This window comes from Cylas formicarius, unplaced genomic scaffold, assembly GCF_029955315.1.
Source record: "Cylas formicarius isolate icCylForm1 unplaced genomic scaffold, icCylForm1.1 PGA_scaffold_12__32_contigs__length_19106922, whole genome shotgun sequence".
In the NCBI taxonomy this organism is placed as follows: domain Eukaryota; kingdom Metazoa; phylum Arthropoda; class Insecta; order Coleoptera; family Brentidae; genus Cylas; species Cylas formicarius.
This window is the reverse complement of record NW_026844225.1, coordinates 6,585,514-6,600,284: the sequence shown is the minus strand read 5'-3', so window position 1 is coordinate 6,600,284 and position 14,771 is coordinate 6,585,514. Positions and strand designations below refer to the sequence as shown.

Below are 14,771 nucleotides of genomic sequence, written 5' to 3'. Positions count from 1 at the left end.
AGTTCAGGCGTAAAATAAGTGGCAACCCCCAACCCCTCTAACTCTAAAATATTATACCAACTTTTGCTGTTTAAATTTAATTCAGATATAATTTTTTAAAAAAGGGTCTAGCGTTATTCTTTAGTATTCTATTTACCCTAGCATTTGAAACACACTGTATATGTATACAGAGAGTTACACGCCTGCAATTAAATTGTTATCGTTTTGATCATTTTCTAACCAACTTTATTGTGATCGAGAAGTTCAAAAAATAAATGTTTAAAATATACGTTTAACTTCAACTTTCAAGATTTTTGCTTAAAATGCGAAAATGTTATTCCTAACTCCAGGGATGGCACTGCACTGGACACAATTTTAATGTCGTACAAGCAATATCAATCCTTTCTCATTATAAAAATGGTGCATAAATAATTATATAGGAGACATTTTTTATTATTAATTATTAACATCATATAATATCATTCAATAATAATAACACAGCATTGTTATTAATTCATACAAAATCTAGAATACAGTCATCCAATAGCATACGAGGTTTGTCAAAAAATTAAATTTGAGGATATCGAAAGACACACTGAAAAAACCTTTTTTTGGAAATGTATTTCAACTACAAAAACAATGCAAATTTGACACTGACATTGACAAACTAATGATTGTTTACTAGCAAAACCCATAAGTATGGTAGCGTTGTTATGTAGCGAAGAGAAATTATAAAATCTTTAATAATATTGTATATTTGTATTGAAATTGACATTCCCAATAATAAAATTAGAAAATATCAATATCACGATGAATACTGTTAAGTTAATTATAGTTTTTACAGACTTACATTTGTGACTTTTACAGTTTTAATGAAATAACATAACATCCTAACAACAAAATAAATAAAAAACGATTCTTATTAAAAAAAAAAAACACTGGCTACTATTAATAATTTTTAACAAAAATTGTATGTAAATAAATTAATAGCAACCTTTATGAAAAAAAAATAAAACATAGAAACTAGATAAGTTGTTGAAGGCGTCCCCCAACAATTCCAGCCCCATCGTTTACCGAAAACTGTTCTTGGTGTTTAAATTCTAGAACTGTATGGGCGTTTTCATCGATCCAAATATGGTTATTGTGGAAATTTGTGATGGTGTTTCTAGAAAACTTAGCTTCATCTCTAAATAGCATTTCTTGGTCAAACAAAGGATTATGCCCAATTTTGTCCAAAAACCATTGGCAAAAATTAATACGCAAAGGAAAATCTCTGGGATAGCGCTTGGACTCATTGAATGTGATACGGGCACGATAGGAAATCGTGCAAAATTTTCCAAACCCAGATGTGCCAGGTATTCAGATTATTCCCAATTTTTCTAGTACTGAGTTCAGGATTTTCATCAATAGAATTTAAAACTGCTTCTTCAATTTATGGAGTTCTCGCAGTCCGATGGGCCCCGTTTAAATGATTATTTGCCCTATTCATTTGAAAATGTTCGCGTATCTAGCATGACTCTATTAGTAAAGCCAAATCATACATAAAATGCCAACTCCTCATTAGTAAACTCGACCATTCTTTTTTAAAATAACAATAATTTCACTAAAATGTCTAAAGCGGTATTACAGATATTAAAAAAATACATTTTATTTTTGAAAATTTTATTTGTATCTCAAAAGTTAAGACGTTTAGGACATATATAGTAATAGTAGTAACATTAACGATTTTAGACCAATCAGTTTGCTGTCAACCATTTCAACCAGTTCCTATGCGATAACAAAATGCTCCCAGACACTCAATCTGGCTTTCCACCTCTTCACAGCACTACTTCTGCTTTATTTCATGTTACTGATGATTTATTGAGAACAGCGCATTCTAAATTAAACTCTTTTCTCATACTCTTGGGCTATAACAAAGCGTTCGACACCTTAGATCATTTCCTTCTCCTAGCTAAACTGAAATACTTCGGGATAAAAGGTACTGACTGCTCTTGCTTTTTTTAAAAATTTTCTTGGTCAGAGATACCAAAGGGTAATTATAGGAAATACTCATTCAGATACCATTGCTTTGGAGAAGGGTGTTCCCCAAGGGAGTATTCGGTTACCCATTTTGTTCTCAGATTATACAGTTGACTTCTCCAATTTTCTTAAATTTTCTAAATCTCATCAATACGCCGATGATACTCAGTTATATTGATCATTTGTTGCTAGTGAAGCTTTAAATGCCTAAATAAATTTAGATTTAAAAATAATTGCGGAGGTTTCTGCGGCTCATAACCCTTATTGAATACTAACAAAACGCAGATGTATATTGTTTGGAAATAAAAGGGAAGATATTATAAAAAAACCTCTTTTAAGATTACACTAAATGATGAGATTATCTCTCCTTCTTCAAACTGGTGTAAAAATTTAGGATTTTGGTTTGACGATGACTTGCGGTTTTCGAAGCATGGTGTTACAAAAATCCTTTTATAAGTTGAGGACATTGTATATTCACAAACATTTTCTCAGTAAAGGAGTCAAACTTAAACTGTGTGATACGTTAGTTTTATCCCATGTCGCTTATTGCAGTATTGTCTATTGGCCAGCTATACTTAATCTAGATAAGGAGAGACTCCAACGACTTCAGAATGGTTGTATTCGTTTTAGTTGCAATCTCAGAAAGTATAATCATATTTCACAATGCCTCTCTGATTCGGGTTGGCTCAAGCTGGAAGACCGATATAAAGTTCAGTTAGCCACTTTTGGTTTTTTACTGAACTCCAACAAGATCTAATCGTTTGGTAAACTTTGCAGAGGAAATGATATTCATAATCGAGTCATTGTTTAAGATATTGCGTTCCTAGACACACTTCGGTAACTTTCCAGAGATCTTTTACCTATAACGCAGTTAAATTATCCCTCCCCACAATGAAGTCTTTTAAAAAAGCATTAATATTGTTAATTAGACCCGCCGTATGATGTGCGTCTATTTCTTCTGTTTACGATATATATACGGGTGTATATGTTGTTGACTATTATGGTGTTGGTGCTGTTGTTCTTGTGGTTACACAAGTGGAAGAGCGCAATTTGCGAATGCCGCCACTCTTGCATTGTTACTTATATTGTAATATTTTGATTATCAATAAAGACAGTTTATTATTATTATTATATATTCGTATGAACTTTTCTTTTTAAAAGTTACCTAACAATCGCACCTTTAATAATTGACATACAATTAGAGAATACTCTGTACATTATACCTTTGAAAAGCCAACTTATTAACTTTAAGTCATGTTATTTCGTATCATTCGAGCTGTCTGAACATCTGCTAACAAAAATCAACAAATTATCAAAAATAAAAACAAAATGTATTGGGAACTGAATTCGAAAATTGAAGTTTTGACGCGATTTTCAAACGAATTGTTGTTGCCGCCTTTTAGTATTCAGGTGCAAAAGGTAGAAAACGGTGGTTAACTGGAAAAAGCAATATGTATATATCTAATAAAACACGTATTTGGAAATAAAATATAAAATTTCGTAGACCGTTCATGTGCACGTAGGACAAAAACGCCTTTTCCATATGTCACCATATGTCGCACGTGGCATCCTAAAAAAGTAAATTTGAATAAAAAAAAAGTGGATCGACGCGGCCGAAACTTACAATTTTCTGATGATTCAGTGCAGGAAGGTTTAGTCCTATCTCGAAACTTCTGTGAACTTTGAAACTTTTAACAATACAAGTCGGATGCAAAGTATTACAAGACGGTTTGTTAGAAACAGATAAAAATATGAGAATAAGTTCGAAATTGAAAATGCCCAAGTTTTTTTATGTCGGCGTCACACTCTGTACGCTATTAATTTAATGTAAACAAATTTCATTCATTCATTTATAATTTAATTTTTTTTAGGTCCGTTTTATTTTTCTCGTCAATTTGTCAAGTTTATATTGCTTAAGAGCGAAATAAGAAAATACCGCAAACAGTTACACTGAAAGTTGCACAAAACGTAGGTCATTGCAAAAGTTATTTATTTAAGTTAGTCAGGGGCGTAGTCAGCTAGTTGGCACATAATTTTCCCCATCTTGAAAAGGAAAACCAACCAAAAACTATTAGGATATAGCTAATAGCTCTGAAATAGCGCTTGCCAAACCCATAAAGAAAAACGAACAAATACTTGATTTTTTAAAACTAATACGTAATGGTATCAGGGATGTGGTTCTCCCGCTAGGGGAGTAACATCTGAAAGACAAACAACAGTATGCGAGAGATTGTGAAAATGGAATACTAATAAAATATAATTTAGCATATGTTCCCTAGGACTCTGTCCTGAGACCCCTGTTGTTTATAGCCTACGTTAATTAGACGATATATCAGTTGTATGAAGTACTAAAAAAAACTCAAAGCATAGTTTGGAGCTAACCTTAACATAGACACAGATTGAGTTGATATTTCAGAAGCCTGTTTTTACTGAACACAGGCCTGTACTGACACGTGCTTGTATGTGCTGGAGTGCATTATGTTCGGAAAAAAAAAGTGGAGACCTGTTCCAAGACAGTTTGAGTAAACATGGAATATAACTCTAAGAATAGAACACATATATTCAAAGGAATATCGAATTTTCTGTTAAAACAATATGGAACAAGTTTCCTAGTACTTGAAAACCCCCCATCACATAATCAATTAAAAAATAAAATGTCATATTTTCTTGGGGAATGAGAAGTTTTTTACTGTACGAGGATTCCAGTTTTTTTTTTTAATAATTTTCTCTTAACTTTTTTATCTTTCCTAGTTTTTTGTGTTATTTCTATTGTTATATATTATTAGAGTCAAAAATTAAAAAAAAAAACTATTTCTAGTTATGATTTTATATGTTTTATTGTACGAGCGACATTATGCAGGTAGGTTTTTAGGATGCCTATATATAAGAAGTTTCTATGAAAAATTAAGTTTTAAATAGCTTAAGTTTAACTCATTTTATGAGATATTTTTAACACATTTCTCAGGATTTCTAGAATTAAGCAAAACTCCAGTCTGTCTTGGCTTCTTCTCCTTAGAATCCCTCGAAATTCCACTGGAATTCTTCGAAATTTTTTGGAATCCTTTGGAATTCCGAAGGAATTCTTCATAATTCTTTGCAATCAGTCGGAATTCTTCACAAATTCTTGAAATCCCTCGAAATTATTCACAATTCCTTTAAATCCCTCGGTATTACACTGGAATTTTTCATAATTCCCTAGAGTTCTTCAGAATTCCTTTAAAATTAGTTGCCTTTTGGAAACACATTACGTTCAGGTTTAAGTGTTTAAATCAACTAATCACAATAACAAAAAATACGTTAACGTGATAATATGTATTGATAACTCATGGCATTAAACAAAACACGGAAATGACTAAAATCGACGTTTGTTTAGGTACCTACAGTTTAAAAAAGCTTACAAGTTTAACTGTAATCAAAAATTTTAAATTTATAATTTTTATCTATCAATTTTTTAAAATATATTACTATCTCGCAGAATGGTCGGGAACAAAAACAAAAATTAAAAAAAAAAAACATTCGCGAGTTGTTTATTTCCAAGTGAACTCAGTTCAGCTTTATGCGTTGGCAACTTGTCTTTGTAATTCTCAATGAAACAACGAAATTACAATTCCTTGGTCTGGCTTACGTACTTCGTAAAATATTAAATACCCCTCAGCGAATTAGTACAGTTTTGGAGGTCCTTAAAATCGTAAATTTGAAACATGTATATTCCCAGAATCTCGGTAAACACGGAATACTGAAGTGGAGCCTGCCAAATAAATTACTGAGCAAACAATTGGCTAAAACCCCAGAAGAAGGTGTTCAGGTGTACTTCGGGTTTGTTTACATCCGAAACTAACCAACTGGAAAAGATGTTTGAAAAGCTAATGTCTACGCAACGGCACCTTGAACCCTCGTCAACTTTGCCGATTGTGTAAAAGACCAAATTTACACGTGACTTATTAATGTGTACCTGGTATTCCATTTTCAATGTGTCTTGCATATAACTGGCCTATTTTATTTACGAAAATGGAGTAAACGTAATAGTTGAAGAGAAATTTTCCATGAAAGATATTTTGGAATTGGTAAACATTTTTTCATTACAACTTTTTACCAGGCTTTTAAAATGCTTAAGACAAGAGTGTTAAAATCTTAATTCCGAACCTGAGGTTATATGGCTTCACTTTTTGCGTGTACCTAAGTAGTCCAGGCAACAACTTTTTATTTTGAAACCCCATATATATGGCATACTTTTATGATAACTCATTTCCTTCGGTTAATGAAACCCCCGTATATCACGGGATATGAAGTAACCATTTACGGATTATTGTTCATCATACTGATTTATTTCAGAAAATCTTTATTGCCGAACATCAAAAACAGCAAATTAGTTCCCTAGGATTTTAATTTTATAAAGAAAATGAATTTTACATATGTAGGTATAAACATTTCACAAAAGAGAAGCAAAAAATGTTCGCAGGTCAAAGTAATAGTTATAGTGCCTTCCTACCCATGCCCCGCTTGTAAAAAGTTGAGTCGATCAAATTCAATACCTGGAGGCTTTTGGATATACAGAATTCAGCAATGTTGTCAGATTTACTATTCTTACGTTACACCTATTAATTTTTATTTTAAATGTTATTCCCAACTTATTATTGTTGCTATGAGTTGCGTACCCCCAATTTAGTAAAATTTCATATTTTATAAATGTGTTACATGTTTATAAATGTCTACAAATATTTTTTAATAAATTTAGATTTGTTAGTTTAATAAATTTAAAGTTAATCGACAAATAATAAAGAAAGATTAAGAACATTTAAAATAAACCAATTATTTTTGAGTTTTGGTGAATAATTATTAAATTTAGTATTACATTTTTTGGTCGTACACCGTATTTTTCAAATTTTATGGGAATTTTTTGTCAACACATCTATGACCGAAACTTTGAAGCAGATGTTTTAAGTTGCACGTGATCGATAATATGGTATCAAGAAGGTTAGGACTGCAGGCGAAAGTCTCCAAACCATGAAAGTCTACAATGACATATTAATAGCGCCCCAAAATTCGTTTCAAATGAAATTCCGGATCTCATTTAATAACAAAGATAAAGTCGTGAATACAAAAACAATATGCGTAGTGCTGGCAGGAATTGACAAACTTTATGTATAAAACTAATTTTCTTAAAACATTCTCTACATGCCTAAAATTTAAATTCAAATAAAATTGGTGATTATAACATCGTCTCCGAATGTTAGAGGTACAATTAGAAAATAAGTATATCCAATATTAACAAAAAAATTTAATTTAATTAAAGTTAATTGAGTTTAATTTAATTTCGTATATCTGAAATAAAAAAAAAGAATAATAAATAGCGATCGATTTTTTAGGGTGACTTAAAAAAAAACGGACATTTTTGCAACATTAAATACGTTTCCGTATACCCGGGGGGGTTCGTTACTTTTTTTTAGGAAATTATATCGCGAAGCTTTAAGTAATTTATCTCCTTCAGGTTTTAATGAAATGTAGGTTATAAATATATTCCCTTCCGCCTTTTTGCCCTAATCTTTTCTTTTTCTTTTTCAGGATCATGAATTGCCGCATCATACTCTTCTGGCTCTTTACGAACCGTCTCAAGGGTGAGTTTTATTTATTGCTATCGTTTTTTAGTTTACGTATTGGGTAAATAATCCATTTATTTTACGCAAAACTTGACTTGGCGGGCATGGACGGGAACGAACGAACGCGTTTACTTGTTCCAGGTAAAAAGTGAGATACCCAAATTGTATTTTTGCTTCGCCGTTTGCTCTTCTATGTCCTTTGTTAAATTAATAGGACAAATAAAAAAAAGAATATAATGACAAAATCAAATGACATTTTATGTATTTTAGAGCGTTCTAGTTGGAGTTATTCCGGATTGAACCCCAGTCAGAACATATAGACTTTTTTCTGCAAACTTTAATCGGCAAATATCAGACATGAAATAATACGATATGATTATTATAATAAAATTTATTAAAATCATTAATTAATTTATTTATTAAAATAACAAAAAATAACGAACGGTGTTCGGTCCCGTTTCGGAAAGTCTCGGTGAGTCTCGTTTCGCGAGGGATCTGGATGTAGCAGACAGTCGAATGTCAAATGGCTGTTTCGCTTAAATGACGTGCGTGATTTTTATATCGAAAAAGAAAGACTTTGTAATTTGACAGTCCGATACTAGGACTATGCATACGATCAGTTATTGTTTCCAAAAAAACATAGGTTAATTTTATCGAAGGGTACTGCAACCCACATTCGAAAGAATATTTTTTATTAACCAGTGAGTATCTTTCTGAATATTTTATCGTCCTTATCACCCTCTATTCAAATCAAATCAAATCAAATTTATCGAAATTTTATGAATGACAACTTCATTGTTTAAACAAGCAAATTACTTAAGTATTTTTGACTTTTTCTCCATGTGGAGTCTAAAACTTACTTACTTATCCCATGGACCACTCTGTATAGACGGGCTACTGTAATACAATATACAAATATTCTGGTTTCGTCCTGTATCGCTTGTTTATAAATAAACCTGGCTGACGTTTGGCCAATCATCATGTTGGCTTCTTTAGAGCTTAGCTGAAACTCATGATTGGTTAAACTTCAGCAAGTTTTATTTATAAACATCCGACGCAAGAAGAATCCAAAAGATTTGTAAGTAGCAATCTGTATAGCATAGATTAATGGCAAAATTTCAAGTTTTTGGGGTGTATCCCTCCTTTAACATTTCTTGGGGTAATACACATTTATCAGCCCCTACCCCTATCCCACTTTACAAATAAGGTGAGACATTTCTCATTTTTTTGCACTAATCATGCAAAATGGCATTTTTGTAAGCTACTATAAAATATTAAATCAACTTAACCTCGTTCCGTTACTCCCTTTGAGTGAATAATACATAAAGTCATCGTGAAAAACTATTTGTTAAGGGGTTCTGTTCCTGTTCTACACTACCCTATGAATTTACTACCAACAATTAACTGAATTCCAATTCAAAAAAAGTAATACAATGTTAACTTAGTAAGATAAATCATTTTAAATAAGTTTCAAGTTTGATATCACTATAAAAATCGCTGGTTGTAACCTAAACATTCTGTCACTCGATCACGTACATGTCACGTCTCAGCTGTTGGCGGATCGGTTATTACAAACCACCCACCAGCCGAAACCGAACGCCGTTAGGGATTGTCTACCATTTGGACATTCGACCATTTGCTAACATCTCTTGAAACGGGAAAACACAAATGCTATAATGTGCATTTGTCCAAATCACCAGAGGCACCAGCGGCGAACAACCTAAAGCGGCCGAAACATTTATCAAAATAAAGAGAGAGGTTAAAAAACAAGCGCAAACACGGCTCAGATAGCAAATTAAATTATAAAATGCTGTGAAATTATTTTACTTTGGTTAATTATCTCTATAAGTGGTTTTCACTATACAGTGTACTTACAAACAACATAAAATTAACATTTTACAAAATAAAGTAGAGGTTATTGGATATGATATAAAGAACAATAATTTTTCTACTCCCGTCTGTAAAGTACCTAACCGATGGACCCAAAAACTAACGGTTGTAGTATAGTATAGTATGCAACATGATTGGTAAATTTTTAACTCACTCGTTTTATTAAAAACTCCTGAGTCAAATGCCGTTTACCGCACTTGCTGCTTAATCTATTATTACGCTATTATTTAAGTCGAAAATAAATTAAAACTTCTTTGAAACATACTACAATGAAGGTATAGATAGGTATTTCATTGGCATCTATTTTACTATTTGACCTTTTAAAATAGGTAAAGTCTGTTCATAGATATAAGAAAGAGACTAACTGATACGAATTAAGGAAAGACCCGGGCAAGCTGTAAGAATGAATTATGGACGAACAGGTCCGTACTTTGCTTAGAATTTAATTATTTGGGGTTTTGTTAGGAAAGAACTAAACAATATTTATTTATTTATGAATGTATTTATGTTTAAATCTAAAATAAAATTACAAATTATTTTTACTACCTACTTAAATTACTTAAAATTATTGACATAATATATCAGTATCACTATCCCTATCACCGTCTGTTCTAATTATTATTTGTTCTATATTATTTGTAATAAGGATATACGATTATTCTGCTTTTTCTATATGTTTAACAGAATTTGCCCAACTTGGTGGAGGGATGTTAAAAACTTCGGTCTATAAGTTTTGAGGATATTGGAGTTAACACGGGGAAAAACATTGTTACGACGAGTGGCAGATTTCAGTTGATACCAAACATAATAATTGGCCTTTGTGGTTCTCTGTAAATCCAGTCCAGTCGCCATTTCCGAATTCTAAAAGATTGCATTAAAACTTTTGTCAATTTTTTTAAATCTAAAACCCATGTGTTGAATACACTCCCATAAGGTAGTTCTGCCACATTTAACACCGGTTTCATCTTTTTCAAGCCTCCTAATTAAGATATCTAATGTAGGCACGGTTTGTTTCTCGTATAACTGGTAAATTTTACGCCGTATTATATCTTGATCACTTTCATCTACACTCTAGAAAATGTCAGCATGGCTTTTTTTTTCCTCGATGAAATGGGATTATTCACAATTTTCCATACAGTTGATGTTGGAATTTTCGTCAATATGGCCGTTTCTTCTAAAGATACTTGTTTGCTGACACCACGTTCAATGAAAGTCAAATAAACATTGTTTATAACTTCCTTAGTCTCAATAGAACAGTGTTTTCTACACTTGGCCGGAAGCATCTCCTGAAATACGCTAGACTCGCACATATTTTGCATAATTCGCACACGATTCAACACAAGCTGTATTACCCACGAAATAAGAATGATTACTAATAAATTTAAACTAAGTAGTATACCATACCAAACCAAAGAATATTAAACCCAGGTAGGTATAAAATTATTTTCTATTACTTTTCTAAACTTTAGGTAATAATCCTGTCGCACTGTATGTTAATGACCACCCTTGGATAACCCCATTCAAAAGCAATTGGTCACTTTCTTACATCTATGAACAGACCATATCTTTTAATAATGGGAGCTGTTTTTTTCTAAAATTTTAAAGCAATTTCATTTTTTTCATACATTTTATCCTGATAACTACTTAGGTAACTTTTACTTTTTGATTCTTGGGTATGCTACGTAGCTGGTTAATTTTTTGCATAATCCAATGTGTTTTAATTGACACCCACATCCTCAAAATAGTCGCAGCTGAAGTATTGGATAAAGGTATTGATAAATCATCTTGCTTATTTAATAAATTTGAACTTCATCAATAATTTTAGCTGTGAAAGCAATTGGGCACACGTTTTTATTAACCTTTCATGATTCGTAATAATCGCCGTATTCAATTTTCCGAGCAAAAGGTACCTAAATACAATTTTACTATGACCGCAATGATTTATTTAAAATAATTATGAACCTTTAAACAAGCACACTTATGATAGGTTTGGCTCTTTGATTAATTAAAGTGCAACTGAATCTTTTAAGCTCTCTACAAATCATTTTAAAACTGCCCTTGTCCCGAACATACCCGAAGATTCACGACGATTCAAGTTTTCCCGCTAAAACACGGTTAGAACCTGCCCTACTATTACTACTCTTTAACGCTTCAAAAAACATTATTTTTTGACTTCACGTTTGTTATTAAAACAAAACTAAAAACTAAAACAGAACTACTACGTTTTTGGGAATTGCATTATTGTAAACAGCTTGCTGTTCGAGCTGCCATTTTGTCGGAAAATTTATATCGACCGCCGATTGCAAAATTGGATAGCGTACAATTTAACCAAATTTATACAGCAAAAACGCGTATTAATTTCGTTCAAATCCTACCGATTCTGGTTGGTAAAATTTCCGAAACCCCCAATCTCGAATTTACAAGGTACAGCGCAAAAAAGTAGCACGCGAACGTGTGAATTTTGACCACTTTGTTCGTGATAATTGAACCGCGATATTTTATTGTAGACATTCCATTAAAATTGCGTACATCGAATTAAAGTTTCGGCTTAATCTTAGTAAGCGCATCGTTTGCTTTTATATGTAATTATTATTCGATGCGATGAATTTAATAATGCACATACATTAATTATAGTTATAACTAATCACTAATAATCTCGGCACACGGAGTAGTCCAAAATCCCCGAAAATTACTTCGTGTAAATCCATTTAGCAGGTATACAAATGCATTACCTCCTACCACAACAGGATTAAATTAGAAACTTCTCAAATTTTAGGGAACTAAATCATTACCCCATATGTAATAAAATTTAATATATTGATACGAAAGCGCCCAAATAAGGTCGGTAGACAAATCCAATATGCAATTCTTATTTGTTGCGGACCATGGAGAAAACAAAAGCAAGAGAAATTCGAAGAAAAAAAGAAGAAAAGCACACATATTAGCTCCGTGAAAACAAAACCTTTTACAATCTATTTTTTTGAAACTTAATATATTATCATTCTTCTTCTTAAGCTTCCAAAGAACAAAAGTTACATGAAAGATTTGAAGATTCGATTCGTTTGAAACTTGTTAGAAAAGGCTTTTTGAAAGTCACACTTAATCGAAAATGACCCACCTGTATGTTATTTCAATATTGGATTCAATTGGGAAAGTTTTATGATGTTTTCCGTCAGGCTTCCTTAAAAATATATTCAAATTTCCACCACTTTGGGTTGTACCTGGAGTCTCCATTAGCTTGGCTATTTTAAATGAAACACCGTGTATATTGTTTCAATTTTAATTCTCGAGAAAATTTTTACTTTTCTTTTTTAAAAAATTCAAACTTTCGGATGTACCTGGAATCTCCATTAACTTCCCTATTTAAAACGGAACAATTAAATTTAACTTCCTTACTTAAATAAAACACCGGATATATTATTTCAATGTTGAGAAAATTTTATGAAGTTTTGCATTAGGTTTCCTTAGAAACATATTAAAATTTGTACCACTTCCGGTTGTGCTGGAAGTCTCCATTAGAATCGCTGTTTTAAAAAGAACACCCGCTACATTATTTCAATTTTTATTCCCTTGAAAGTTTTATCTGATTTCTTTTTAAAAAACTTCCTTATTTAAAACGAAATACTCAAATTTGGATTTCCGGTAAAAAAATCATAGTGACTTTCATTAGATTTCCTTTTAAACATTTTCAAAGTTGTACCATTGACGGTTATAGACGAAATCGCCATTAACTTCCTTACTTGAAATAGAACACCCGATATAGAACATTTTATGATGTTTTCCATCAGTACCGGAAGTCTCCATTACCTTCGCTGTTTTAAACGTAACACCGGGTATATTATTTCAACTTCTATTCCTGAAAAAGTTCCATCCGGTTTCCTTTAAAGCATTTTCAAGGACTTTCTGACGTAAAATAAAAATGAGCAACGTAAATTATTGTTATCCACTTTTATCCATTAATACCGATAATACATAATAGATCGCAAATGTTGACTATTATTTTTCCATTGTCTCTTCGGTGGGTCGATCGAGTTGTAAGTCTAGCGATTATAAAATACACTGGGAAGCATTATTATTATTAAGTTTAGCAAATTGGAATTTCCGGTTAGAAACAAATGCGTCCGATATCGAAAAATATAAAAAGATGCCATTCCCAGGGTAGTTTGGTGGACCTTATGTAATCACCCGAGGGAAATTGATAACCGATATAAGATTTAAGCTTAAAGTTATAATAATATTCTACTGCAGTTCATCGGCTAATTTAATCAGGTAGTTAAGGTCAAATGCTTTCATTGAATTCCTGATGTACTTATCGAGAAATGCAAATAATAATGTTGTTATCAAAGTGTAATAATATTATTAGCAATGTGTTCGTTCGATTTCAGCCGTTCGATTCAATTATTCCATATCCATTAATAAATAATTAATAAAATTGTCTCGTTATTTGGTCCAAATGCTTGTCGAAATGTATTACTTTCATTAACTTTTGTTAAAGTGCATAACGAATTTATATAAACATCATTGTATTCGTAAATAAATTTCGATGGTTACATGGATTTGATTTCGAAACAAAACTGCTCAACAATATACGGAAATAATTGACCTTAACAAACGTTTTTAATTGTTATTAAAACTGGCATATGGACACGGTGTGACCTAAAACACCTTATAAAAGAATCAAAACCTCATTCGTAACGAATATTTACACGCGTCAAATTCGGTTTTGCCCGGGATAATTTTCTGATGTTTGAATATATTTTTTCTTAAGTACATTATCACATCATTAAACACAATAATAATTATTAATGATTATATAGAAACAGAAAAATTGCAGTAGAGGAAAGTACCCTTATTTATAAAAAAAGTTTGTTGTTCGAAAAATATTAATGGTTTCTATCTTTATTCATTTTTTTCAGCAATGTTAAATACTGTGGAAAATTTTATACAAATTCTTTTTCAATAGCCAAAACATTGGTAATTATAGCAGGCATTTAAATAGAAATTTTTTTATTTAAAATAGTATTATAAAAATCCAATAGTGAAGAGATACATGTAAGCCCAAATAACCATAAAAATATTACTAAAATAAATAACAATATTAATATTATCGACTAAGCTTAACCAATTTACAACTACACGATTTAACAAAATAAAAAAAAACAAATTATGAATAAAACCATATTTAGGAGGCATAAATTATCGAAACGTTTCTCCATCATAATGTTTACTTCAAATTTTATGTTTGTTAATAAATAATAATTTGTTTTATATATAAAATCTAAAATA

The 14,771-nt window shown here is 31.5% G+C and overlaps 1 protein-coding gene and 1 long non-coding RNA gene across 3 annotated transcripts in view; one reads left to right on the top strand and one right to left on the bottom strand.

Moving 5' to 3' along the window:
- Nucleotides 1-14,771, top strand: part of LOC132695877 (protein turtle homolog A-like) — a 413,609-nt gene that overhangs the window by 32,182 nt on the left and 366,656 nt on the right. For both annotated transcript variants that reach the window (XM_060660435.1, XM_060660436.1), the window contains exon 2: nucleotides 7,561-7,613. In XM_060660435.1, coding sequence (XP_060516418.1) covers nucleotides 7,565-7,613 — 49 coding nt within the window. In that variant the 5' untranslated portion in view covers nucleotides 7,561-7,564. The remainder of the gene's footprint in view (nucleotides 1-7,560; nucleotides 7,614-14,771) is intronic.
- The window catches only part of LOC132695880 (uncharacterized), a 237,150-nt gene that overhangs the window by 54,461 nt on the left and 167,918 nt on the right, over nucleotides 1-14,771 (bottom strand). The gene's annotated exons all lie outside the window — the stretch shown is intronic.